At 50.7% G+C, this 24,838-nt stretch overlaps 10 protein-coding genes and 2 non-coding genes across 12 annotated transcripts; 6 read left to right on the top strand and 6 right to left on the bottom strand.

Annotated features, from left to right (window-relative positions):
• Positions 1-890: 890 nt before the first annotated feature.
• Positions 891-2,634, top strand: COCSADRAFT_112905 (uncharacterized protein). Its single transcript, XM_007699772.1, has 2 exons — positions 891-1,288; positions 1,337-2,634. The coding sequence occupies exons 1-2, from the start codon at positions 941-943 to the stop codon at positions 2,495-2,497; spliced, it is 1,509 nt and encodes a 502-aa protein (XP_007697962.1). The 5' UTR covers positions 891-940; the 3' UTR covers positions 2,498-2,634.
• Positions 2,635-2,964: 330 nt separating this feature from the next.
• COCSADRAFT_197915 (uncharacterized protein) lies at positions 2,965-4,227 on the top strand. Its single transcript, XM_007699773.1, has 2 exons — positions 2,965-3,342; positions 3,396-4,227. The coding sequence occupies exons 1-2, from the start codon at positions 3,300-3,302 to the stop codon at positions 4,010-4,012; spliced, it is 660 nt and encodes a 219-aa protein (XP_007697963.1). The 5' UTR covers positions 2,965-3,299; the 3' UTR covers positions 4,013-4,227.
• Positions 4,228-4,945: 718 nt separating this feature from the next.
• COCSADRAFT_158578 (glycoside hydrolase family 5 protein) lies at positions 4,946-6,499 on the top strand (the record flags this gene model as incomplete). The annotated part of the gene is made up of 2 exons (XM_007699774.1): positions 4,946-5,105; positions 5,169-6,499. 2 exons carry the CDS (start codon positions 4,946-4,948, stop codon positions 6,497-6,499), a joined length of 1,491 nt encoding a protein of 496 aa, XP_007697964.1.
• Positions 6,500-6,552: 53 nt separating this feature from the next.
• COCSADRAFT_158579 (uncharacterized protein) lies at positions 6,553-7,295 on the bottom strand (the record flags this gene model as incomplete). The annotated part of the gene is made up of 3 exons (XM_007699775.1): positions 6,553-6,744; positions 6,803-7,146; positions 7,208-7,295. The coding sequence occupies 3 exons, from the start codon at positions 7,293-7,295 to the stop codon at positions 6,553-6,555; spliced, it is 624 nt and encodes a 207-aa protein (XP_007697965.1).
• Positions 7,296-7,442: 147 nt separating this feature from the next.
• On the top strand, positions 7,443-10,144 carry COCSADRAFT_34997 (uncharacterized protein). Its single transcript, XM_007699362.1, has 2 exons — positions 7,443-9,824; positions 9,892-10,144. The coding sequence occupies exons 1-2, from the start codon at positions 7,558-7,560 to the stop codon at positions 10,064-10,066; spliced, it is 2,442 nt and encodes an 813-aa protein (XP_007697552.1). The 5' UTR covers positions 7,443-7,557; the 3' UTR covers positions 10,067-10,144.
• An 82-nt stretch (positions 10,145-10,226) lies between these two features.
• On the bottom strand, positions 10,227-13,197 carry COCSADRAFT_298655 (uncharacterized protein). The gene is made up of 4 exons (XM_007699776.1): positions 12,388-13,197; positions 11,689-12,323; positions 11,515-11,636; positions 10,227-11,447 (listed from the first exon to the last, which is right to left on the bottom strand). Exons 1-4 carry the CDS (start codon positions 12,971-12,973, stop codon positions 10,388-10,390), a joined length of 2,403 nt encoding a protein of 800 aa, XP_007697966.1. The 5' UTR covers positions 12,974-13,197; the 3' UTR covers positions 10,227-10,387.
• A 1,467-nt stretch (positions 13,198-14,664) lies between these two features.
• Positions 14,665-18,050, bottom strand: COCSADRAFT_158582 (uncharacterized protein; the record flags this gene model as incomplete). Its single annotated transcript, XM_007699777.1, has 2 exons — positions 14,665-17,795; positions 17,888-18,050. The coding sequence occupies 2 exons, from the start codon at positions 18,048-18,050 to the stop codon at positions 14,665-14,667; spliced, it is 3,294 nt and encodes a 1,097-aa protein (XP_007697967.1).
• Positions 18,051-18,185: 135 nt separating this feature from the next.
• On the bottom strand, positions 18,186-19,169 carry COCSADRAFT_353791 (uncharacterized protein; the record flags this gene model as incomplete). The annotated part of the gene is made up of 1 exon (XM_007699778.1): positions 18,186-19,169. A coding segment is annotated over one exon (927 nt), but the record flags the coding sequence as incomplete, so codon positions are not given.
• A 1,488-nt stretch (positions 19,170-20,657) lies between these two features.
• On the bottom strand, positions 20,658-22,097 carry COCSADRAFT_138119 (uncharacterized protein). Its single transcript, XM_007699779.1, has 2 exons — positions 21,600-22,097; positions 20,658-21,534 (listed from the first exon to the last, which is right to left on the bottom strand). The coding sequence occupies exons 1-2, from the start codon at positions 21,904-21,906 to the stop codon at positions 20,855-20,857; spliced, it is 987 nt and encodes a 328-aa protein (XP_007697969.1). The 5' UTR covers positions 21,907-22,097; the 3' UTR covers positions 20,658-20,854.
• A 1,034-nt stretch (positions 22,098-23,131) lies between these two features.
• Positions 23,132-23,234, top strand: COCSADRAFT_t26. The gene has a single exon. It is a non-coding gene; the product is annotated as a tRNA-Ser (tRNA).
• Positions 23,235-23,240: 6 nt separating this feature from the next.
• COCSADRAFT_t27 lies at positions 23,241-23,321 on the top strand. The gene has a single exon. It is a non-coding gene; the product is annotated as a tRNA-Ser (tRNA).
• A 60-nt stretch (positions 23,322-23,381) lies between these two features.
• On the bottom strand, positions 23,382-24,804 carry COCSADRAFT_35002 (uncharacterized protein). The gene is made up of 3 exons (XM_007699363.1): positions 24,643-24,804; positions 24,225-24,589; positions 23,382-24,169 (listed from the first exon to the last, which is right to left on the bottom strand). The coding sequence occupies exons 1-3, from the start codon at positions 24,665-24,667 to the stop codon at positions 23,543-23,545; spliced, it is 1,017 nt and encodes a 338-aa protein (XP_007697553.1). The 5' UTR covers positions 24,668-24,804; the 3' UTR covers positions 23,382-23,542.
• Positions 24,805-24,838: the final 34 nt, after the last annotated feature.

Consider the following 24,838-nt stretch of genomic DNA (forward strand, 5'->3'; position numbering starts at 1 on the left):
TGCATACGCCATGTTGTCTGGCCAGGCGGGCCCATGCCGCTATGTTTGGTTTCTGTCCCAGTGTGCTAGTATTTTGGTTACATGGTCGATATGATGGCACATGCTAAACCACGACCAAGAAGATGGTTGTGTGTGTAACATCACCTTCTAGTCTTGTGGAGTTGTATGCGAGGCGCAGTATGGGTACATGTTTAACAGTGATCCTTCCAGTCAGGGTGGGGCTAAGGAAGTTCAGCCTCACGTCTACCCCAGCCCCTCGGGTCGCCCGTGTCTGACGCTAGTAGGACAATACACCTGTTTTGTTAGCTCTGCGGTATCATACTCCCATGTCATCGAGTCGGGACAAAGCTTCACCAGGACCCCATGCCGAGATGGTAAACGGCATCACCGTGCTCAGCCAGCCACTCTTTCACAATGTACAATGCCAAGTACATGTGAAAGAGAGCCCCATCCTTCCAGACGAAAACAATGCAGCCAGATATTTCGAGTATGGAGGGACACGCACGTAACTAGCTTGTGCAACCACCGACACCAACAAGCAGCAGTGATCGTTGAAGATCAAGTAGCAGACCGTTGCCATGATTTTTGGGGCTGAGATGGCGGGTCGCTTAGCGATGCAGCCAAAGATCCCTTTGGCGATAGGGGGCTCAACGCAGCCGAGACGAAAATACTCGCTTTGAACAAGGTTGCAGTTCCTAGCGAAGGAACCTGAAAGCGGGGCTATGCCAAAGGCCCACCTGAAGCACAACAAATGCGCCCAGAATAGGGCGTCGAGGTTGGCAGTGCTGCGTAGCGCAAAATGAATATGTAGGCTATTCCGAGTATGGGGGCTATGCTGGGCATTTTGGCCAGACATATTACTGTCCCGGTATGCTCCCATCTAGGACAGCGCATCTCTGATACTGTCAGAGACATTACCACTGTCATATTTTCTTTCATCATGCGCTCGCCGATCGAGTTCGAAAAATCGCACCATTATGACCAGTGTCGTGACAGCGTTGAAAGCGAGAGATCCTCTTCGCGACACAGTGTCGACGAGGAAGCACAACAATCGTTCGCAGATGATGTGCCTCTAGCACCCTGTCCACCACCCGCACAGCCCTACTCTGCATTCTCACTTAATCGAAGACGGTTTATCCTGGGTGTTGTTACAGCGGCTGGCTTCTTTGGACCACTTTGCGGAGCAGTCTATCTGCCCTCACTCAGACTCTTCCAGAAGATCTTCAACGCTTCTGAGGCCGCGATCAATGGAACAGTCTCGATATACATGGTTGTGTTTGCCATTGCAGTAGGTGCCCCAAGGTAGTCCTCTTAATACGTTGCTAATTTCAACTAGCCTCTCTTTGGTGCAGCGGCTTCCGATGTTGGTGGCAGAAAGACAGTATACATGGCCGGTCTCGGAAGCTTTCTTATCGCCAACTCGTTACTCGCTACACTTCCAGCTTACATCTGGCTACTATACATTCTCCGTATCTTCCAAGCATTCGGATCATGCATCGTCTTCTCCGTTGGAGCTGGTACCGTAGCCGACATCACTGAGCCTGCAAGCCGTGCGTCCGCTTTGGCTTGGTTCCTCATGGGACCTCAGCTTGGGCCGATCCTGGGACCTCTGATCGGTGGTCAATTTGCGACCGAGTCACGGTGGAGATGGGTATTTGCCTTCCTCTCGATGACAAGCTTCCCAGTGTACCTCGCCATCGTCTTCTGCATGCCAGAAACTCTGCGCTCTCTGGTTGGAAATGGCGCCAGTGTTGCCAAACAACCCTGGATATCGATGCCAAAGTTTTGGACTAAGCCTTGCACCGACACGAATGTTCCCAAAGTTCCCCGGCCCTCGTTCCGCAAGTTCATGCGTCTCTTGAAGTACCCACCGCACCTGATTGTCTGCTTCAACGGAGCTTTTCAGTTTGCTGGTCTATATGGCATGTACATTTCATTTCCTACTATCTGGCAAGAAGGTTACAATTGGACGACTGCCGAGGTCGGCTATGCTTTCCTCTGTCCCGGTATCGCCATGTTCCTCGCTTCCATTGTTGTTGGGCGGCTTTCGGATTACATGCGGAAGAAGGCCATAGCCAACAGCCCAGATGGAAAAGTAGCACCCGAACGACGAATTGCAATTCAGATTCCGGGATTCCTCTGTGCGGCTGCTGGAAAGTTGATGTTTGGTTGGTTTACGCTTAACCATCTACACCCAGCGTTAGGTCTCTGTGGCTCAGCGCTCGCAGCGGTTGGTGTCTCTATAGTGTTTGTAACGAGCACCTCGTTCCAAACGGAATGTGATCCTACTCAAACTGCCAGCTTGGTGGCACTGGGAGGCTTTCTCCGCAACGTAGCCGCAGCCATCTGCGCAGCCATCATGGGCGGCATTCTAGATGGAATGGGATGGGGATGGGCGTTTACTGGTCTGGGTATCATGGACCTGCTTTGCATCCCCGGCATTATCCTGATTTTGACTCGTGGGGCGAAGTTTCGTGAGGAATTGAAGCGAGGATAGCAGTAGGCTGTGATGTTTGCTGCGCGCTCAGGGGACTGAGCAAAAGTTGATCTTCTGCATAGCGAGGTGTTATTGGGTCCTTAGTCTGTTACTTTTATGATATCATAATGAAAAATGATGAAATTAAAGCCTGATCGATTTGTATGACCAAAAGATTTGATATGTAACATAGTGACGCCACACGTCCCCGCTTGGTCGCTGCATACACATAAATGATATTACTGACAATAATTCCACTTAACCAGCATTTGTGAGACGTTAGCAGTGGGTTTAGCACGGATAGAGAGAAACAATAGCGATAAGTGCCTAACGATCTGTATTCCACGTAGACGAACAGCTACCGCGCTAAGGTAGTGTCCATAGTGCTTAGTTATATATACAGAGATGAGTCAGACATGACTAAGGAGGCTTGAGAGGGATAAATACGGTCCTAAACGGGCCGTGAAGGGCCAGAAAGAGCCAGGTTCTGACAACATTTGGGGAGCAACTCAGAAGTGTCGTAAGGACCAGTATTAATGTGTGTCATGAGCCGGAAAAGTTGAGTGACTGCGTTTTTCGTGAGGGAACAACCCCGGGAACCGCGGAACCCACTGGAAAGGGCAAATTCCGCGGGCTTGAGTAACACCAACACCAACACCAACATGCCATTTGTCAGCAATGTTCGTCCTCCAATTCGTCCTCCAATTCATCCTCCATATATATATAAAATCCAGCGCGCGCTAAAAACAACAAAATCACTCCAGTAACAGCATACTACGTCTTTCACAGCTTCACTGTGGCGTTTCGAGCAAGTCTACGCAGCATGACCAACTTCCAGATCAATATCGTCAGCGACACCGTGTGCCGTAAGTCTTTATTGTATCCACGATAAAATCTAAGACTAACCATTCGTTCATAGCATGGTGCTACGTGGGCAAGAAGCGCCTTGAGAAAGGCATTGCAGCTTACAAGGAGAAACACCCCGACTCCAATGACACCTTCTCCACATCCTGGCTCCCCTTCTACCTCAACCCAGACGCCGGAAAGAGTATGAACAAGGAGCAAGTGTGGAATTCTAAATTTGGAAAAGAGCGCATAGCAATGATGAAAGAACGCCTATCGGAAGTCGGCAAAGCGGAAGGCATCAACTTCAAGTACGGCGGTAACACAGGAAATACACGTGATTCGCATCGCCTTGTGCAGCTCGGGAAAACTAAGGGGCCTCAGGTCCAGACGCGTGTGATCGAAGAGCTTTTTGCTGCGTACTTTGAGAACGAGAAGGACATCACGACTCATGAAGTGCTTACTGAGGCGGGTGTCAAGGCTGGACTTGACGAGAAAGAGGTCAAGGAGTGGCTGGAGTCTGGCAAAGGCGGGCCGGAAGTTGACCGGGAGGTACAGCAAGCCAGGCAGCAGTATATTACTGGTGTGCCAAACTTTACAATCAATGACCAGTATGAAATCGGAGGGGCGCAGGACCCGGCTGCTTTTGTTCAACTTTTTGAGCGCGTGAAGAAGCAGGAGGGGAGTCTTTGATAGCATTCAGGACTGTGTTTGAAGGTGAATAGTTGAGATGATATCCAATTTGATTACCTCTTTTCCTGGACTCCTGGGCTTACTACACAAGTGTCTGGCGAAAGGCATTGCCGAATTTATATCGAAACTAAGCTTAGTGACAATGTCATGGTTTGAGGAAACGCTCGTTCCGAAGCCTCCTGAGGGAACCGGTGTATGACGGCAATGAAGTGGCGATTTTGAAGAGTAATAATGCGATTTCTGAGTAGCTGGTTATCCTCCGTTACCTTCCGGTTCTGCCGTGGTCTTTTCCTTGCTCTTTGCGTTTACTGAACCCATGATGCCATGTATTCCGCGCGCTCCGCCGAATGAGGATCGAACAATGTCTGAGGTTTCTCAGTCTTTTCGTGGATATGAATGTTTAAATTCGCGAATGTAACCTCCTCAGCGTAATTGGAAATTGATCTCAAATACGACTCAGGGGTAACTATTATATTCATTCCAAGAAATACCCTGATGTCGACCTTCCCATCGCACATTAGTAGTTCACCGTACCCAGTGCTTAGCGTAATGTGGGTAACATGGAACCGAACCTATCCCAGCTGCCACTAACCTGAAGCACTAGCACGGAGGTCCTCTCTCCGTACCCAAAACGGCTTCCCCGCCTGGTATCACCTCAGGAACCATGCCCAGACGACTACTACCAACTGCCTATGCAGCATAGTGGACGGAACAGGATTTTAACCAGTTGCTATTCGGAAGATCTTTCTCCGCACATGATGTCAGTAGTGTATTGATGTGGGATTAGCCGCTGGCCCAACGGTCGGGGGTGCGGTTGCACTACAGCTGATGTGGGGTTGTCAAGAAGGAGCGGTATAAAAGGTTCAGATCAAGGTGCTTTTTGGTACCTGGTTAAGCTCGACTTCTTGTTTGTTGTACCTGGGGGTTCTCAACATGAAGGCTTCTTTGCAGCTGCTTTTGGCCTCGCTGGCTGCGGGGTCGGTGCTACCAAGGAATGAGCAGAGTTCTCATGAATCTGCAATCGCAGATGACGACTTTGTTTATGTTGAGGGAACAAGGTTGTATGATAAAGATGGGCTTCACTATCTTACCGGTATGTTATGAGCTGTTTCCTGTTTCATTCTTGATAAAGTCAGATTTTCTGACATACTTCCAGGAATGAACTACTGGGCATGTATGAATCTTGCTGCAAGTGATTCTGCAGGCGGCAACTACTCGCGCCTTGTGACAGAACTGGATCAGATGGCCGCTCATGGAGTCAACCATCTGCGCATCATGGCGGGCTCAGAAGGTGCGCCGACACCGCAGCCTTTCCGTATGAGCCCAGCTTTACAAGAGGCACCTGGCGAGTATAACGAAGAAATTTTCAAAGGTCTCGACATTTGCCTCGCTGAAATGTCGAAGCGCGGAATGCGTGCTACCATGACACTCAACAATCAGTGGCAATGGAGCGGCGGTTTCGCACAGTATGTGTCATGGGCGACCAACAACACCAAGATCCCGTATCCTCCAAGCTGGAACCTGACGGCGTCGCCTCAGCGCGAGGTACCCGGCACAGGATGGGGAAATTACACCGAACAGGGCGTGGATGCAGCATCATACAACGATTTTGTTGCGTATGCCAATCTGATCTACAACAACACGCAAGCAGAGCAGTGGTACATGGACCATATCAAAACAGTCATGAGCCGGCGCAACACTGTCACTGGATTACTTTACACCGAAGACCCGGCAATCATGACATGGCAGCTTGCCAACGAACCCCAGCCTTCCGACATACTAGGATACACAGGCCCATACAACCTTTTCAGCGTGCCGAATCCCAACGACCTGCTATTTCCCTGGGTGGACCGCATATCCCGATACATCCACTCCATATCACCTCGTCAACTCATCAGCGTAGGCCTCGAATCCAAGCAAGGCGAGTACTATTTCAAGCGCGTGCACGATTTCCCGACAGTATCGTACGCCACTACGCACTGCTGGGTGCAGAACTGGGGTATATACGACATGTACGGGGAAAGCGACGCAAATCTAGCTACCTCGCAGCAGTTTGCACGTGACTTTATGAAGAACTCGAGTCGCTGGGCGCTGGATATCGGCAAGCCTGTTTTCCTCGAGGAGTTTGGCATGGCGCGCGATAACTGGGTTAACAAGAACAAGGAGTATCCATATTTAAGCAGTGCACCGACGACGCACAAGGATGCGTATTTTACGACGATTATTGGGACGGTCATGGATGAGTTTAGGAATGGGGGTGCGTACGTGGGCACATGTCCGTGGGCGTATAGCGGGGTTTATCGTCCGGAGACGCAGCAGGCGAATGAGTTTGGCATGGTATGGGCGGGTGATCCGCCGCATGAAAGTCCGGGTTGGTATGGTCTGTATGATGATGATCATGCTATGGATATTGTGAAGGCTCAGCAGGAGATGATTGTGCAGTGGATTGCTGAGAATGGGAATGGGACCAGTCACCAGCATGGGTAGTGGTAGTCGAAAACTTAATGTCATGATTGTATTGTACAAGGCCCTATATATTCTTACAAGAAGCGTGCAGGATTGCTCTTCTTGAGCACAAGCGGATGCCTGTGGACACTGGGCATCAAGCCCAGGCCGACTGCTCTCCGTATCGCCTTTGCAATCTTTCTTTGGTTTTTTGGTCGCAGCCCGGTATCCCTCGAGTGCTTTATGCGGCCCATCTCGGTCATGTACTCAGACATGATGGTGAAGTTCTGCCCGTCCAGTTGTTAGCTGTCTGTAGCCTTGATTCCGCCCACATCCCCAACGCACCTTGTACTCCAAGACGGGATTGACACCAAGGACGTCGAAAGCGTCCTCCTGTGGCCTCTTGCGGCCTTGTTTCCACTTCTTCTGCTCGGTTCCGCTCAGGTCATGTGGCGCATACACGTCGCCAGGTTGCCACTTGCGGTATATCTGGCGCTGGTATTGGGAAAGGCGCTCTGACTCGGCTAGTTCACGGTTTGGGCTTGAGGCTGCGCGGTCGAGGCCTACATTGCGGGCAAAGCGTAGGGCGGCAGACTCTCCCGGGCGCGAATTGGCTGTATTATTGGTTGAGGAGATGTTGGCGGGGTGGCGGGCGGCTGCGCTCTGGCCGAGAATGCTCATGAGGTCGTCTGAGCGGCGTATGTTAGAGAGAATATGGTGGTGATGATGGTGAAGGAATTGAGGGCGCACCTTGCTTCTGCGGGCCCGATGAAAAGCAGCGCATGCCCGTCCTCGCCGCCGCCAGCGTTGGCCGCAATGATGTTCGCATCACAGACATGTTGGTGGGTGCTCCTGCCGTCGCCGTGTCGCTGTCGCTGTCGTTGTCGTGACTTTTCGATATGCGGCCCTCGTCGGCGGTCGGAGGTTTGCTTTCTTAGCGTTGTATGATTTCACCACACCATAGATTCGCCGCCGACATCATCCCCTCGTCCCCCGCCTACTCTCCGCGTTCACCATCGCAACGTCTTTTTCGTGTATATATATATTCTAACCGTATCCTCTGCTGTCCCCATGGAGCTTTTACCCACCTAATCGCCACCATGCCTTCTCAATTGACTCGCGTTGTCTTCCGCAATCTCATCGCAAACGAGCCTCTGCTATATCGAGGATGTCGCCATCGCCCTCTTCGCCCCCGTACAGCCACCCAGCCTGCCTCCCGATCAATATCCTATACCCAGCGGCGCTCCTTCTTCGGCAATCTCTTTAAACAACAGAGGAAGCTGAAGCCTGCCGAGTTGCCTGCCGGCCTCGAGAAGCTGACTGAGGTGGCATTCGCAAAAGAGAATGCCATTCGTCCGCCCAAACCCGCCGAAGTCGCCCAAGCGATCCGTGACTTTTTCGCCTTGTACAAAGGAAAGTTTGAGGACTTCCATGTGGCGAGCGCCCACTACGCGCTGCAGTATCTGAAGGAAACACCACAGGACGATGGACAGCCCTGGCTCACTAGGAAAGACATGCAGGCGATTCTTGACCAACTTCTGGAAAAGCGACCGAATGTGGTTGGAAAGTGGCATCTTCCATTTGGTCAGATGCTCATTGATGAGCTTGCAAAATCGACTCAAGGTGACCAAGACAAGAACAGTAATGCAAGCCGGAAAGACCTCGATATCCCATTCGACATGTACATTAAGCTTTTCCAAGTTCGCCTGCTGTCCTTATTTGGCGCCCCTGCCGAGGCAAGACAGGTTGCGGCCGGCGCCTTCGTTTACGATTCTAATGCACCTGCTCCTGTACGACTAGCTTCTCTCCATGCATGGCAGACCGTACTTGAAAGCATCCTTGATGAAAATGACGCAGGCGGAATAGCAAAGACTGTAGATATGCTACAACACCTGTCGATTCCCTTGACCCGCCCATTACAACGCATGCTAGTCTCACATTATGCAGAGAAAGGCGATCTTGAAAAAGCCAAATCATGGTATTTCCGACCTGTCTTTTCCGAATTTGGTGATCCTGCGACCCCCTCGGGGAAGACAAGCTCTGCACTGCTGAGGGCTTGCGCTTTCAAAGGCGATCTGACTTTTGGTCAGGAGGTCGTAGCCACCCTGCTCAAAGATGCCATGCCTACCAAAGAAGCTTGGGATACTGTCTTTCTGTGGTCGGTAGCCATCGGCAAAGGGCCCGACGAGATCAATCGTATGATTGATGTACTAATCCGTCGCAACGATGAGGCACGCCGCAAAGACCCCAGCATTCCTGTTATCCGCCCAGACGTCGAAACCATCAACACGCTGGTCGAGCACTGTATGTCAAAGTCGGACCCTTACCTGGCTGAACGCTACATCGTTCTTGGTGAGAATCGTGGCATCATTCCTGATGAAACGACATACACTATGCAGATAGCATACCGAATCTCTGTGGGAGACCTCGATGGAGCTAGGGCGGCCTACTTCAACCTTCAGGGCTGCTTCTCAGGTGCTGATCGCAGTGTTGCAGCCATCAATCAGCTGATACAGGCCCTCTGTATATCAAACCAAAACCACTTTGACGAATTGATGGCCATGGTAGACGACCTACACGAGCGCAAGGCCAACTTTGCCCCTGAAACTGTCGCGGCCGTGACCCTTCTGCATCTCCGGAGGGGCGAGATCCCAGATGCGATGGACCTACTGCAGGTACATGCACATCAGTATGCACCAGCCCAGCGAAAGATTATCCGAAATGCGCTTTCAGTCTTTATACTGGACGGTGAAACCAGCACAGCAGATGCTTGGGACGGCTATCAGATCCTACGTAATGTCTTTGCTGAAACGCCCCGCGAGGACCGAATATCTATCATGAACAACTTCTTTGCTAGGAATCGTTCCGACATGGCTTGTCACGTCTTCTTCCATATGCGCAATCACATCAGCCCAACCCACACGGCAACCAAAGAAGTTTATGTCGCCGCCTTTACCGGCTTCGCTCGTTGCGCGGATGCCGAGTCGCTTGAACTGGCAAACAACCAGCTGAAGCTAGATCTCCATGTGGACATGGACACCAAGCTGCGCAACTCCTTAATGCTCGCCTATGCTGCGACAGGAGAGAACCGCAAGGCGCTGCGGTACTGGAGGGAGATTTGTGAATCAAAGGAGGGTCCTTCGTACAACAGCATCCTCATCGCCTTTCGAGCGTGCGAGGGAATGCATCTTGGATCTGAGCACGCCAGGTCCATCTGGACGCGCTTGAAAGAGCAGGACATTGACATTGACAAGGCTATTTGGACCGCCTACATGTGCGCCATTGCACGAAATCACAACCACGACGAGGCCTTGGCGCTTATAGAAACAGTCGAAGAGGAGTATGGCTTCAAGCTGGATTTGCAAATGTAAGTCTACATTCAACAGCCGTCCCATGTCTCTTCTTTATTATCAGTAATGCTAATTATTCCACAGTCTAGGTAGCTGGTTCAACTGCACTGCCAACAGCGAGAAGCAAACACGTGTCGAGGCATGGATCAAGAAGCGATATCCACAAATCTGGGACGAACTGGAAGCTCTGGGCCACTGGGTCACCATGGATGGATTCGGTTATCGACAGTACAACATCAACCGCAATCTCGATCCATGAAGCATTTTTGCAACAAGGGAGCGAGATGATCATGTATAAATCAAAAGCCATATCTGCGATTAATGATGTTGACGTTGACGAAGATATGGTTGTGTATAGTATTGCATTATTACTAATGACTAGTAGTAGCATTATGTACCTGTATATCCCCATTTTTTGTGTCTTTGTAACCATCCGTGATTATCGTGATTAAATAAGCCTTTTTTCGCCAACACAATAGAACCTCGTTAGAGACAAGGAAGATCGCAAAAGAAATAGTAAGTGGGAATCATGAGAGAAAGGAAAAAAAGAAAATATACCAGCCCTTCCTGACAAAAAGGGTTAATCTCGATTAATAACCCGCAGACTCCTCCGCGGGTTAAGCAGCACACCTCGTGCACCCCAAAACGTCGGCTCATGCACATCCAAAAGCCCATCAATAACACTCCCCTCGCTATTTCGCCGTCCCCACTCAGCCCCAGGACCCCCATACGCCGTGCCATCACCACTATTTCTTCTCGCAATGTCAAAAGAGCCAGCCGCCACTCCGCCATTGCTGCTTCCGCCTGCGGTGCCAGTGTTACGCTCGGAGCTGAGTTTGCCAGACGACGACGTATACGTGCCGTGTTTCTCTGCCGTGGCGTTTGCGCGTGTCTGCATGACGGCAGCGTGCTTCTTCCAGATTTTGACTTGGCGACGGTAGATCCAGGCGCAAAAGGCAAAGTAGGCGGCTACGAAGAAGAAGACGCCTGCAATCACACCAGCGATGATGGCGCCGATGTTGGGACCATCGCGGGATGACCAAGATGGGTTTCCATTGATTACGTTGGTGATGGTTGCGCCGTCGGGACCTGTTACTGTGTAGGTTTGCGGCTTGCCTGTTGCAAGGGGGCCTTGTGTGGGTGTTTGACGGGGTGCAGTGAGTGTTGCACCACCAGTAGGACCACCTCCGATAACCTGTCGTACTGGCTCAGGAACAGCGTAGCCATAGGATCCCTCGATACCAGCCTCGACGCCAAAACCTCGCTGGTTGATTTGCTGGGCAAGCGGATTACCCGTGCTGCCCTTGTCATCCTTGTTGTACCTTTGTAGCGCATTCTTTGCTGTCACGGCAGTAAATTGGTCGCTCCAGCTAAGGCTGCTCATATTGAAGACGTAGATGCCGGGCGTATCACAGCCAAGGTCCGTGTTGTAACCTCCAAGAACAATCATTTGTCCGTCCCATGCATGACACAAATGTCCGGCACGAGGTGGGGGGATACTCGCCTTTTCGGAACCCTGATCGACTTCAATCCAGGTAAACGACGGAACAGATAGGATCCACATGTCGTCTCGCTGCTTCTGGTTGCCGGGCGGTGTTAGGTCCTGACCAGCAAACATGTAGATGTTGTAGGACGAGCCACTAAAAACCAACATTAGCACAGAGTCCAAAGTCCGATCAGCATATACGGCCGGGGGGAAAAACTCACTCTGCAGCAGCCGCAACAACAGTACAAGGGTTGACACGATACTCTGGTGTTTTGCCTGAAGTGCTTTGCTTGTACCATGTCGATGTTGCGATATCGTAGACGTCGATGGTGTTCATTTGCGTCTACACATTGTCAGAATCTTGAGTAAGCATATCACTGTACGATTGAACTCACAAAAGTAGCATTATCGCCACCGGTAACACCAATCAGCAAACCTTCCTTGCCAAAACCAGGAACATAGACAAGGGCGCTATCAGCGCGCTCAGGGAAGGATGCCGTGTTTTGCAGTCCACCGTAAGTGACGTTGCGGAACACGCCGTCAGATCCAGCAGTCTTGCCGTCACCCAAAGATTCGACATTACCATTAGTGTGTCCGGGGAATGTAAACTCCAACAGACTCTTCAAGTAAACCCTTGCGACCTGATTGCTCCATCCCTCAGTCGTGAGAAAGTCCAGGTGGCCGGCAAAGTAGAATCCCCTGCCTAATGTGCTGACGGTGAGGCCAGCGCCTTCGGCAACGCGCTGCACCGATTGTCCAGCATCCTCTGCTTTATCGCCAGCCGAAGTCTTGGGGTCGGGGTGTTCGATCCATTGCTGGCTTCCAATGTTGTATTCCCACACTGAGTTGTTTCCTGCCTGGACTATAGGGGTATCAGAGAATTGTCCGCCATAGAGCCACAGCGAATCAAAAGATGACCAAAGCTGACCAAGCGATACGGCGGGTGGTCCGTTGGGCTTTGGAAGGCCTTTGAGAGCGGGCGAACTAATCTGCCAGGACTCGGTAAGGTCGAGGGTAAGGAAATCGTTATCTGTTGAGAGTTAGTGCTAAAGCCATGGAACGAGTAGGGTATGAATAAAACTAAGCGAACATACTCCACGTGTTTTCCTTTTGTTGAGCCTCAGTGGTTCTGCGGAAACCATACATGTACAGTGTGCCATTGACAATGGCACTCTGGCCACTCCATCGCCTACACGCATCAGTAGGACTGTCTTCTCGCCTCATCAGCGATGAATGTTGGATGTTGGCTTCAATCAGGTTTGCGGGAACAGCGCCAGCTCTTACACCAATGTGCTTGAGTGGGTTGAACTGCATGATTGGTAGCATCAGGGCTAATAAAAGGCTTAATAGTCCCAATCGGTAGAGTCTCGCAGGCATGACTGATTGTGTTGTGGTGACCGTCATAGAAGGCATCGAGTCGTTGGTCTCGTCTTCATCGTACACTGATTCCCACTCGTCCTCATCGTCGTCTGGGTTTTGTCCTCTTTCATCAAAAATGTCGTTCTGGCTTCTAAACCGCAAAATCTTGACTGGTCGCAACTTCTTCAAAGCCTCACCATGTGCGCGCACCGGACTCCGCTCTTCCTGGATTTTCTGCTCATCCACCAGGCCAACCTCTGTAAAGATGGACATTCGACGACAGTCTGGTTGAGGCGCTGGTCGCTGTCGTACTCGCTCCATGGTTATGAAATTGTGTGGAAGCGAGAAGACGGTGGAGCTCGCAATGGGCAGGCGATATAGCGAAATCGGTAACCAGACAATGGATGTTCCAGAGGACACGAGTCGAGCTACTAGGCGGTAGCTAAAAAATCGGGGGTTGTGTCGTGTGAGGCAGGTAGGAGCGGGTAAATGTTTCAAAAAATGACGTCTTTGGTTCAGGAACCAAGGTGGCACCCTTGGCCTTTCAAACGAGTGAGGAGGGGGGGCCAGCCGTTACAGTGATCGCCCCGTGACGGTGAGTGGTCGAGGGGGCGTGACAAGCGACCTTGAAGGAAGGATGCGAACGCTGATTTGTCTAGAGTGGGTGTCGTCAAGCAGCGGTAATGACGATGTGCAAGCGAGAGTAGTAGTAGCAGGGCGAGGCGAAGGCGACACGCAACACAAGCGGGGATAAGTAGCGAGCGGCAGATTACAATACGTATGAAGGATCAAATGCAGCAGCAGGGCGATGCAGGGGAATGGAGAAGCACCGCCGGGTGTGGGGGAGCGAAAGTGGATGGTGGTGGTGGTGGCAGCAGGAGTAGTGGTAGTGGGTAGCACAGGTGGAACAAAGCCGGGTCAGGTTGAACCAAGGCTCTTGTATACTACCACAATGACACCGGCTCAAACTGACACCATGCTCGCAACGAGATGCCACTGCCACGGCTGACTGGCGTGCGACGAGAGCACGTCATGGAGGGGGCCGGGATAGGCAATGATCGATATAGAATGGCGAGTGGCTTGCAACTGCAACGGCCAAATCGGGCGTTTCAACGGCCAAGTCGGCGTCGCATTGGTCACGTCGGGCGAGGCTGGCAGTGCAACAGCGTGACATGTGCCAAGTCCAAGCCGACTGCCCACCCGCCCCATTCACAAGGCTATCAAGTGCCCTTTACTCTACCGTAGACCAGAGTGCAGTAGAGTAGAGTATTTCCTCCATTTGATCTTCAATATCTGTCCGTTTCATCGCTCACCCTCACTCCGCAATATCTGTTGTGTTTTACATACGCGTATTTAACTCTTGCAACCCTGCTCATTCCCGATCCTTCCGCTTCCATACCAATCGCTGTCAAATTCACTTGCCCGCACATCCATGCCTATGCACCCTCGCACACATGCTCACGCTCACAACGATTCCAATAGCTTGTGCAGCGTGCAGCCAATAGCATCCAATAAACAATGAAAGCCTCTAAGTGGAGCTACCGCTTCGTGACCCTTGGGGAAAAAAAGGGTTCCATCTTTAAATCTATTTTTGCCACCACTAAGCCCACGACGGTCCTCACTCGGCTGGCCATGGCTATACTCTACTTACTGCTACGCCAGCCAACCCTGTTGTACTAAGTCTGTAGATGCTCGAGTGCGTGTATTGCGCGTGATGCAAGTTACATGTGTACAATTCCAAGGCGCCGCGCTTTTCTAGTACATTGTGCATGCCAAAGTGCGTCTTCAATCGGCGGCCTAACGTTGCATCTCGGGTGCCAAGGGCAAGGCGGCGTATTGGCTTCGTATACGGGATTACCATGTGCGCGAAAACGGCCCAAGCAGGCATCGCCGGATGCGGGAGGGACCACCCAAGAATAACCCCACTCATCATCCCCCATGCTCCCAAGTAGTGTACTACCCTACTACTACACCAAAGCCTTTATTCGCTTTCATTCAATATACCCCTTCCTCTACGCGGGTTGGTAGTGCTCCTCAAGCTCAGCGCCATGCTCTTCGCTTATGAAATCCATGACATCGTCAATCGTCCCTGGAAAGTCATCTGCGTCCACTTCTCGCCCACGCTTGCCAATCAGCCCAATTAACTCATCTAACGCTGTCTTGAGTGTTTCCGTCGACCAAGGGTACCCTTGGTCTTTGCGCACATCTTCCCAGTCAATCTCCTCTTCATAGTCGTCCCTGCGATCCTGGAGCTTGAAGATAAGATCATACTTGTCGCCCCACAGCATCTGATCTACACCCGGCCCGTCCGACGGCTCAGACACGCCCTTTTCCTCCTCGCCCGATGAAGCTGCCGACCCAACCGCCGATTCATCTCTAGCTTTCGCTGAAACTTGCTCGCTGGCTTGTGCTTCATCCTGCCCCTGCCCCTGCTCCTGTTCCTGTTCCTGTTCCTGTTCCTGTTCCTGTTCCTGTTCCTGTTCCTGCTCATCTTCGGCTTCATCCTGTCGAGTTCCATCTTCATCTTCTTCACGACTCTCCCCTACATCATCCTTCTCTCTTTGACCTTCCTCAGTCTCGTCAACTTCCTCAATCTCACTTTTTCGCGATCGTTTCTTTTTCTTATCCTTCTTCTTCTTAGAATGTGAATCGCCTAGCTCGCCACTGACATGCTCTTCCTCTGCTTCCCTGTCTGCTGACTCATCTCTTGCCATGCTTGCTTCGTTAATTTTCTTAGGCTTATTGGCTTCCGTTGCTTCGCTCTTGCGTGGTCGTCTACGTTTCTTCTTCTCCAGGGGCGGCGGATTAGCTGGCCCATTATCTGGACCTAAGTCCTCTTCTGGTCCCCGGTCTTGAGACTCGTCAGAAGGTTCCTCGGGTTGACGACGCTTCTTACTCGCTGTAACCCTTGTCGCAGGTTCGGGTTCATCGTCGGCCTCCTTCTCGGGGTTTTCTCTCTCCTCCACATCTGAGTCCTCAATAATGTCTCGAGACCTGTACACATTCTTATCCCCCGTGTCCTTGTTTCGTCTCTGCTTGCGTTTCTTCTTTGTGGGCGCATCAATCAACGCTGCGGTTGATGCTCTAGGCTTGTATTCTATCTCAATCTGCGGTGGATTATCACGCTTCATCAATTGAGTCCATTTGACCGAGGCCTGAATGCGGCTGCGAGAGTTACCCATTTCGCGAGCAACTTGAGGCCAGCTAATGTGTTTATTGGTGTACGTGTCCAGTGGCGGCCTTCCTGTCTCGGCGCGGTGATCTTCATCTCTTTGCGCAACCGTCGTCACAGCACGGATGAGGAGTTTTTCTTCGTCTTCAGTCCAGCGAGAAGTCTTTCGTTGTTCGCCGTACTGCAAGTAGTCCCGCCATCGGTTCACGCAGTCGTGCATCGAACGGTCGCCCATGGTAATTGAGATGAGCTTCCATTGGTTTGGATGCGCAGCCTGGAGATTTCGCAGCTGCTGGTCCTCCTCTTCTGTCCATGCACCGCTCCTGAATTGGTGATATAATTGACGGATATGCCTCCTCATTCTGTCATGTGACCGAGTCATTCCAATGCTCTTGATTTCGTTCCAGAATTCCGTGCTCTCTCGCTCATCCTCGCGGTCCTGAGGTGTCCAATCACTCTTGTTCCGGTTGACACCCGGATCGCGATGAAACCTAGGATCATACTGGTTCCATTGGATAATCTCAACAAGTTCGGAAATATCCAACCCCTTTCGCTGTTGAAAATCTAGGATGGCTCGCCGAATCAGCTCCTCTTCGTCCTCAGTGAAGTCGCCATTCGTTCGCAGATCCGGAGGGTGGCCAAGGTCTCGAGAGGCACTGAGCGCTCTTTCAGCAGACGAAAGTTCACTAATACTGCTGCCGTTGTTTCTGCGAATCTTTATCACGCCTGTACCGTCTAAACGTTCCTTCTTCTGCGCTTTCTTCCGCCCTCTCTTCTCCTTCTTCTCCTTCTCTTGCTCCAGCCCCTTTTCCTTGCTTCCCTTCTTTTGTGTCTTTTCACTTCCTTCCTCTTCAGAGGGAGCATATGGGAGGTCCTCGTCATCAGTAGATATGGGATCTTGCATCAATATGTCGTCGTCTTGTTTGTTGCTTAGTAATGCACTCGGTATTTGGCCGGGTTTGCGCACAGAGGCATGCCAGTCGTAGACATCGCCATTACTCATTATCTTCTTTTTCTTTTCACTACGCTTCTTACGAGTCGAATCTACTTGCACCTGTTCACCTTCCTCTCCATCACCAGACTGCACAAATCCATTATTCGCAGATGGCGAAAGAGCTTCACCAGCCCCGTTAGTAGGCTCTGTTTCATCATCTGGGATATCATAAATGTCCTTGATTTTTGCAATAGGCGTCTGTGGCTTCTTTACTCGCTTCAGTTTCGTCTTTCTGGTTTGCTGCGTATCGGCATCGTCATTGGGGCTTGTCTGTAGAAGATCTTGCAGGGTAGTTGCCGACTTGGGTGTACCAATCTTCCGCCTTTTAGCCGGTGCAGGCGTTGCGTCTACAGTTCCTAGTGATCCTCCGTCTGTATCCCTGATTCGTGGACGTTTGCGCTGAGGAGTCGTGTGCGAAGGCGAAATTGGGTCTTCTGTGCCTGTGTTTGTGTCTGCGAGTTGGTCTACAGTCTCGCCGAAAATAGCGTCCTGAGCAATCTCATCTCTCTTCAATTGCCTGCTTTTCTTGTACGTGCGCTTGGTCTTGGTGACACTGGAAGGCACCGCGTAGCTGGATTTCGGTGGCGAAGCGGGTGTGCAGACGGGAACAGCGGCGACCTGAGAATCAGGCACGTCAATTGTAGGCAATGCTTGCGATGTACTCGGCACCATCTGAAGGCTTCCCGACACTGGGCCGGTGATTTCTTCAGCTTCTGGCTGGGTCGCTGGGAAGGGAAATGGCGAGGATGCTGGACTTGCGGGTGGACTGGCAGCATTCCGTGTGTTCGCAGATGAGGTCTCGGGGAGTTTCTGCGTCGCCTTCAACTTGTTCTTCTTGCGCTTTTTCCGCGCAGATGCGGGCTTGTCGTGAGCGGCGTCGGACTGCGGAAGCTGTTGAGTGGTATCATACGTGGGGTCGACGCGCGCGCCCTCGTCCATGAGCTGCTGAGATGCGGCTACGTCATCCATGTCTGGGCCTATACATTAAATGCATTAGGCGCGTGTTTGTAAAAAAATACACCAAGCTGAGTAGACATAGTCTCTTCACGCGTAAGATTCGTGTACTCACTAGCAAAGCGGGACTTGGGCTCCGGGCTACTAGGGGAAGGTCCGGCACCAACGTTGACATCGCGGCTTGAGGTAGGGACAGGTTGTGAGGAAGAAATACCCATCCTTCGCCGCAAGTCATTGAAAATGGCATATCCAGGCCCGGTCGTGACCATTGGAGCCATGGGTATATTTCCAAAAGTCGCTGCTCTGCGATAATATGTTCAGCTTTGGCAAAGCGCGTCGGGAGACTTTTTGGACGTTCCTGGCTAGCACGCATGGGGCTAGCCGGCTCATGCTTCACCAATCACTACTCTAATCCTGGCTATGTACAAGTCATCGACACCTTCTATACCCTGTTCATCCTCCCTTTCCCATTAACTAAATGCGATCCAGATCCAAAATCCCACCCCTTCTAACATTAGCACCAATACACCAATGCCCATCCCATCCCCCACACGCTTACTTGTCTGCTCACCTGCATCTCCCTTCATCCCCATCTTATTATAAGTCATAAAAATACACACCAACACTGCTGTGATACAACCAAGCAGACAAAGTGCGAGTGCCATCAGAATTCTAAATGTGCATGGTGTGTGCAGGAATTCGATTGTTGTGATCGTCGGCGGCGGAAGTCGGCTTGAGTCCCTCACATGTGGATATGTCTGCATAACGGAGTTTGATGCTGCAATCCGCCTCGCCCAGTGAACCCACATATATCTTTCTTGTCCCATCTGTGGCTTTCTCAGTAGTTTCATCAAGCCTTCTTCTGTCAGCGGACTTCGGGTTTCTTCAGAGATGCAGGTCCCATCTCCTGCTGCTAGCAACCCTTCTGTAGTCGTCCGAGTCTGAGTACCGCTCCATACACTGGTTTGACTGAGGTGTACGGCACATAGCCTGTGAGCGCTGAATGTACGAAGGAACCAAGATCCAGCTAGCTTGTGGTGGCCAGCTTGGAGGTCTTCTGCAAAACGCTTGTCGTCAAATGCTGTTGCCTCTCCAATCGGCACTCGTGTCTTGTCGGGATAGCTGGAGTTATGGAGTGAAGATACGTTCGGCATGGCGAAGCGACCCATTTTTCTCCTCTTTCCATCATCACTTTTTCTCATCCAGCCGTATTTTCGCAAGCTTAGCCAGATCATACTTTCAGCACTAGCGCTCTCGTACTTAAAATTACTTCCCGTCAATCCCTGTGATCTTATTTTCCTTTTATGTCCGCTTCTTTGCAAAAGCTCCTCCTCACTGGCAACAAGGCCAAGGATACGTTTGCCTTTGCAGTCACCAAATGTTGTCTGGACTTCTCCATTGACATCAAAATTACTTAGCTTTGTGTATTCCTCTATCCCCTGGTTGTCGATACGAGGATAAGAACAACTCCATCGAGTATGCGGCTTGAATTCTCTATGCTTCTTCTTAGTCGTGAATGGATGCTGTGTCTCAGAAAAACGAGATGGTATATAAACAAGACGATCGCCATCGGCCGATAGTAGAGAAGATACCGTTGTGCGACCACTACTCGGGCAGGACGATGACTTTGGAAATTCGGAAGTAGTAGCTGATTGTAGGTATGTGAATCCATGGGAAGCCATTGGCGGGAGATCGAGATTTCGTGACTCGAGTGCGTGCATGGTTGCCATGTGGGCATTGATGGTTGAGTCAGCCATCATACTCTCGGACGCAGTTCGCCTGTGATAGTTTTGAGATGTCGGACTTAGTGGCAATAGAGTACGAGAGTTCTCTTCATCATTTGAGGCAAGATATAAATGAGATTTCTCCTTGTCTCCATTTGAGGATACGCAGTTAAAATAGTTGCTCCTAATTGAATGCCTTGAGCTGTCGATACTCGGACCATGCTGCACTAGGCGTACAGTATCCTTATTCAAATGGAGCAAAAATATCCTCCTTGCTTTTTTTGGACCTCTCTCCACGTTCTCAAAGGAAGCCGATACGCGCTAAACGTTCGTTTAGTCGTCGTCGATACCAGATTCTCGGCTGTGTATGGAAGCTTTTGCAGGGCTTGACAGCGATGCGATTGAATTTCTTTTCCTGCTCTTTCTTTGCTGTATCTAGTCCGTTTGGTCGGGTGTAAATGTATGCATCATGTTTCTGACGTTGTCTTCCCAATCTTGGTCGGATGAATTGTCGGAGGAGACGTCAGCCCCAAATACCAACTCTCGGCTCACAATGTCGCTCATATCAAGGCGTATAGAGTCTCTCCTCGCAGAAATGTGGTGAACTACTTTTGGTAATGATGCCGGACTAGAAGAGAGTCTCGCTGACGGATATTTGTGTGATATTGTCTGAATCACGTTTGGGTAATTAGGCGACACCACTGGAACCATTGGATCGTATTGGAAGCTTAAGACGTGCGAAGACGATAGCCTAGCAACTGAAGATTGCGCAATTATTGTTTTCATACTTTTGTAACTAAACGCGTAGGTCAACTAGGTCTTTCACTTCCAACGCACGGAAACCTTATCCAGGAAATCCCTTTCAGTTGATCATCACTCGGCGACCTGTGTAAGACGTGGTGATGAGACGGGTGATGAAAGAAGGAGATAAGCACTGACGCAGAACAAAGCAAGAGTCGAAGGACATTGGCGCATCACAGTATTGGGTGCTTTGCAGCGATCGGTAGGAAGTGTATAGAACAAAGGACTGTCGCGCGAGCATACGAATATAAACTAAGTTGCGGTTGCGGTTGCGGCTGCGTTCTATTTGCCTCCCTTGTTGAGGTCAGCACGTGCTTCAAGGACATCGGGAGTAGAGGAGAGAGGTAGGAAACAGCTGTAGTGGATAATAATAATTTATTGGAGACACGCGTAGAGAAGAGTTCATCTAGAAACCCCCTTGCTCTATAGCTATGTGTTGCGGCGAGTCTAAAAACGCCATTGCAATGCCACCAACCTGTCGAAATCAACAAATATGACCATAATCGGAAAATAAAATGTCCGTCGTAGAGAATTCATGTAGGAGTGCATGGGGATTTTTATTCGACGTCTCGGTCGAACATCTTCGTCATTGCTTTCTGTGCCAGCTCTACGCCAGCAAATGTAGCAGCGTTTGCAGGCACTGCTCGTGCCATGGCGGGTCCGATACCAGGGAAGAAAGCTTTGAGACCACCACTTGCGTGGATGCCTTTGATAGTTCCGCTGATTGTTGGTCGGCCTTCTGCACTCTGCAGGCGGGACTTGATGGTGTCGACTGGGAACACTGGTATCCACATGGCAATACCTGCAGCACCACCAGCGACCATCACGGCACCCATACTCAATGAGCCAGGCTGCCCTGTGACTGGATCCTTTGGTGTGAGGTTGCGCTTGACAACTTCGTATGTGGCGAAATACAGAGCTGAGCCTGGTCCATCACGCGCCAATGTCATGGCAGAGCCACGGTAGACTGAGCGGATACCACCCTCCTTGTAGAGTTGTCGCACAACATCGAGACCGCCAGAGTATTTGGGCTTCTCACCAGGCGCTAGCTGTTTTTGACCTTGAATCTGTAAAAGCACTTTCACGCGCTCAAAGGGTGCGGTAATGATTGTCATGGGGATTGCGCTGAAGAAGCCGGCGGCGGAAACCTGAGCGACGCTGTACTGGTTATTCTCAACCTTTGACACACTGGATACAAGCTGCTTGCCGAGGTCATAACCCCAAAATGAGACGGCAACTGTCCATCATCAGCCTTGTTGTTCCAAAAACCTTCCTTTGACCAGTTGGCTTTCTAGTACTTACACATTGGTGTAACACCGACAAGAGGCGCAGAAACACCCGCATATAGACCCCTAGCCACACCTTCTTTTGCTATTGTCTTCCTTACGACGTCCATAGCTCCGCTGTATACGCCCTTCTCTGCTGTTTGCATGCGCACCTTGACCAGGTCGAAGGGGTGTCCCACGATGACGGCGCAAACACCACCCACACCTCCAGCTATCAGCGCTCGTAGCGACTGAAGCGAGGACTTGGTCGCCACTTTAGCATCTTCTTTGAGCTCCGCTGTGGAGGGCAGCTTCTCGATAACGGCGTCTGCGGTGCTTGACATGTTGGTGGGAGGCTTTGGTGGGGCGCTGTTAAATGGCCCGAGTGACGATTGCGCTTGTTAGAGATAGCTAGAAGACGGAAAGAAGATGGCTCAAGCAAACTGTGAGCTATGCGATCGCTCCCACAGCAATTTTGAGAAAGGGGAATATGCGCAGTGAGGGAGAAAGCGAATTTAATTTCAGCATGTGAGCAGTTCCAACACTACGTCGGAGCTGGGCCTACGTCGGTCCAGGGCTCGGCTGGCTATTTGGCGAGCCGAGGCAGATCGTGGCCGAACACCCGCAGCCCATCTTGTGAGCATGGAGCATCATCCACGTGAGTCGAGGGCGCTACCAGTACCGTGTAAGGCTTTTTGATTTGAAAAACCTACGTTGATGAATATTGAGGCATCAAAAATGCTACCCCGCCCGCACGGACGTCGTCACCGCAGATATTGGTCCGGGCCAACGGGTGTCGCCATGAGATATTCTGCATATGCACGAAAGAAATGTACGCGTTATTTCTCGCCCTGCTAGTTCTGGTCTGACTACCTGCACATAGAGGCTCTGCTGAGTGTCTCATACTAGCCTGCTAACGGTTTCAAATTCGGTAGCATGTGAAAGTTTGGTCACTAGCAGTACTACAACTGTATTCAACTAGATGTTAAAGGTGTTAGGTAGTACTTGGTCCGTTTCTTGGTTCCTAACCATTCACTTAGCGCGATTAGCCGGTTTCTCCCTCTTTGTTTCACATTCCAGTGTTAATTAGGACTATGCGGTACTGTCATTCATTTATCAATCCTTCCTCACTCTTGTGTATTATTACATTTGCTATTCACACCGAGCTAGCATGGTTATTGAGTTCACGTATTAGTCGAACACATTTTGGATAATCTCAGCAGCACCCTGTCTTCTTTGCTTGTCATGAACAAGGGATATAGTAAGTATCAAAATAGGAAGATTCTTGTCGCGATCAGATGGTTCGTAAATATTTGGCGTGGAATGAGACTTTACAACAGAAAGTAACTCACTTCCAGAATTACCAGGTTCAAGCTAACCTTACATGCGAACCCTGCACCTGCATCTCTCGACAGACTTGTTGGCCCCACCACACAGTTCCACATTTCTCATCCACAACACGAGAAACATTGGTATACGTATCGCCTATCCATCTAGATGCTGACAAATTCTTTGTAGTATATAAATTTTACGACTTTAATTTTCTTCATCAATTGACACAATCACGCAGGCACTTTGGCGGAGTGGTTAACGCGCTGGCCTGCTAGTCCTCTGTATTGAGGGAAGTTAGCCAGTTCCTTCGGGAGCGTGTGTTCGAATCACACAGGTGTCGGTCTCGGGCGTTGTGGCGGAGTGGTTATCGCGCAAGACTAGAAATCTTGTTCCTTCGGGAGCGTCAGTTCGAATCTGGCCAACGTCGTATTTTTTGCTACATCATTTTGCTGGTTCTCGTTCCAAGCCTCGGTCCATGGGATGCATATGTGTAGTGTTCATTTTTGCTTGTGTTATGGTACAGTGAATCTATACTCGGCTTTGGGTTGGCTCTTTGCGGCATCATCAGTGCTGAGCGTCTGGCAGTGGTACGTATATCAAATTAAGTGTTATCTTCCGACATGGAGTGTGCTATCCTCTGTGCAAACTTCAGCCAATCGTACAGATGACCTTACCCTTTGTCTTGTTTTCCTCCAACAACCTTTGCGCATCTTGGATCTGCTCCCATGGCAGGACCTTTTCTACATAGAGCTTGAATGTGCCATCCGTCATCTTTGGCAACGCATGCTCTACGAGTTGGTCTCTGAGCTTGCCCTGGTACGCTTCATCGCGACTCCTCAGGCTGCTGCCAACATAGCTGCACCTCTTCCTGATGAATGCGCTGATATCCGTACCCTCTGGCAATTTGGTACCACCCATGAAACCCAGGTTCACAATGACGCCGTCCTTCGCTACAGCCTCGAGGTTCTGCTGGAAGTACGATGCGCCAATGAAATCGATGATAATGTCTACACCCTTGTTATCGGTTGCTTTCATCACCTCTTCGACCCAGTTTTGAGAAGTGGTATTGAATGCGGCGGTAGCGCCCAGCTCCTTCACGGCGAACTCGCATTTCGAATCCTGACGAGCGGTGGCATAGACAGCAGAAGCATTATCGGCGCGGGAGAGTTGAATACCGGCAATTGAGACGGATGACGCTGCTGCGTGCCAGAGGATGGTCTTTCCGGCACTGAATTGGCCGATCAGGTACATAGCTTGGGTGGCTGTTATCCATGTCTTTAGTCCATACGTTAGCTCTTCACCCTCTCTTCTACAACCGGGATGAACCTACCTCGGGAATTCCAGCGCATTGCTCCCAAGTCAACTCCTTTGGTTTCCTCACCAACATATGTGTTGAGACTGCGATGTATTCTGCATAAGCCCCTCCATATGCCAAGCCAAATACTTCATCTCCCTTCTTGAAGCCTTCTTTTCCACCGCCTTCTTCACTGAGTTCCGCGATTGTACCCGAAAACTCAACGCCTAGGATTTTAGAAGCACCAGGCGGTACGGGGTATTGGCCCTCGCGCTGCAGCAAATCCATGCGGTTCAGGCCAAAGGCCTTGATCTTGACAAGCGCTTGCGACTTTCCGAGTTTCGGCTTGGGCACGTCGGCGATGTGCAGGTTCTCGAGTGGACCTTTGCCATTCTTGATGTCTGAGGAATGTTAGTAAAGTAATGTTCTGGGATGCATGAAAGTATGTACGGACCTACTGCGCGCATTGCGTCGCTCATTCTGATAGGAATTGTTTGTGCCGATTGTCTTATTTAGAATACAAGCAAAAATCACAGTGTTCAAGACGTAAATCACACGATTGAGCTGCACCAAGCAAGAGCTAGAATATGTACTTGCACCTGTTTCCGAAAGCATTCCGTCCGCTACTGAAATGATTGGTAATGACGTCT

Source organism: Bipolaris sorokiniana (genome assembly GCF_000338995.1).
Source record: "Bipolaris sorokiniana ND90Pr unplaced genomic scaffold COCSAscaffold_4, whole genome shotgun sequence".
NCBI classification, from domain to species: Eukaryota; Fungi; Ascomycota; class Dothideomycetes; order Pleosporales; family Pleosporaceae; genus Bipolaris; species Bipolaris sorokiniana.

Excerpts from the sequence above, each read along its gene's own strand:
- COCSADRAFT_112905 (XM_007699772.1), top strand. The coding sequence starts at position 941 with ATGCGCTCGCCGATCGAGTTCGAAAAATCGCACCATTATGACCAGTGT. Across the intron at positions 1,289-1,336 it reads TGGTTGTGTTTGCCATTGCA|CCTCTCTTTGGTGCAGCGGC; the intron begins GTAGGTGCCCCA and ends AATTTCAACTAG.
- COCSADRAFT_197915 (XM_007699773.1), top strand. The coding sequence starts at position 3,300 with ATGACCAACTTCCAGATCAATATCGTCAGCGACACCGTGTGCC. Across the intron at positions 3,343-3,395 it reads CGTCAGCGACACCGTGTGCC|CATGGTGCTACGTGGGCAAG; the intron begins GTAAGTCTTTAT and ends ATTCGTTCATAG.
- COCSADRAFT_34997 (XM_007699362.1), top strand. The coding sequence starts at position 7,558 with ATGCCTTCTCAATTGACTCGCGTTGTCTTCCGCAATCTCATCGCAAAC. Across the intron at positions 9,825-9,891 it reads TTCAAGCTGGATTTGCAAAT|TCTAGGTAGCTGGTTCAACT; the intron begins GTAAGTCTACAT and ends ATTATTCCACAG.
- COCSADRAFT_298655 (XM_007699776.1), bottom strand. The coding sequence starts at position 12,973 with ATGGAGCGAGTACGACAGCGACCAGCGCCTCAACCAGACTGTCGTCGA. Across the intron at positions 12,324-12,387 it reads ACAAAAGGAAAACACGTGGA|ATAACGATTTCCTTACCCTC; the intron begins GTATGTTCGCTT and ends AACTCTCAACAG. Across the intron at positions 11,448-11,514 it reads GTTGTTGCGGCTGCTGCAGA|TGGCTCGTCCTACAACATCT; the intron begins GTGAGTTTTTCC and ends GTTGGTTTTTAG.
- COCSADRAFT_138119 (XM_007699779.1), bottom strand. The coding sequence starts at position 21,906 with ATGTCAAGCACCGCAGACGCCGTTATCGAGAAGCTGCCCTCCACAGCG. Across the intron at positions 21,535-21,599 it reads TGTCGGTGTTACACCAATGT|TTGCCGTCTCATTTTGGGGT; the intron begins GTAAGTACTAGA and ends GATGATGGACAG.
- COCSADRAFT_35002 (XM_007699363.1), bottom strand. The coding sequence starts at position 24,667 with ATGAGCGACGCAATGCGCGCAGTAG. Across the intron at positions 24,590-24,642 it reads CGACGCAATGCGCGCAGTAG|ACATCAAGAATGGCAAAGGT; the intron begins GTCCGTACATAC and ends AACATTCCTCAG. Across the intron at positions 24,170-24,224 it reads AATGCGCTGGAATTCCCGAG|ACATGGATAACAGCCACCCA; the intron begins GTAGGTTCATCC and ends TATGGACTAAAG.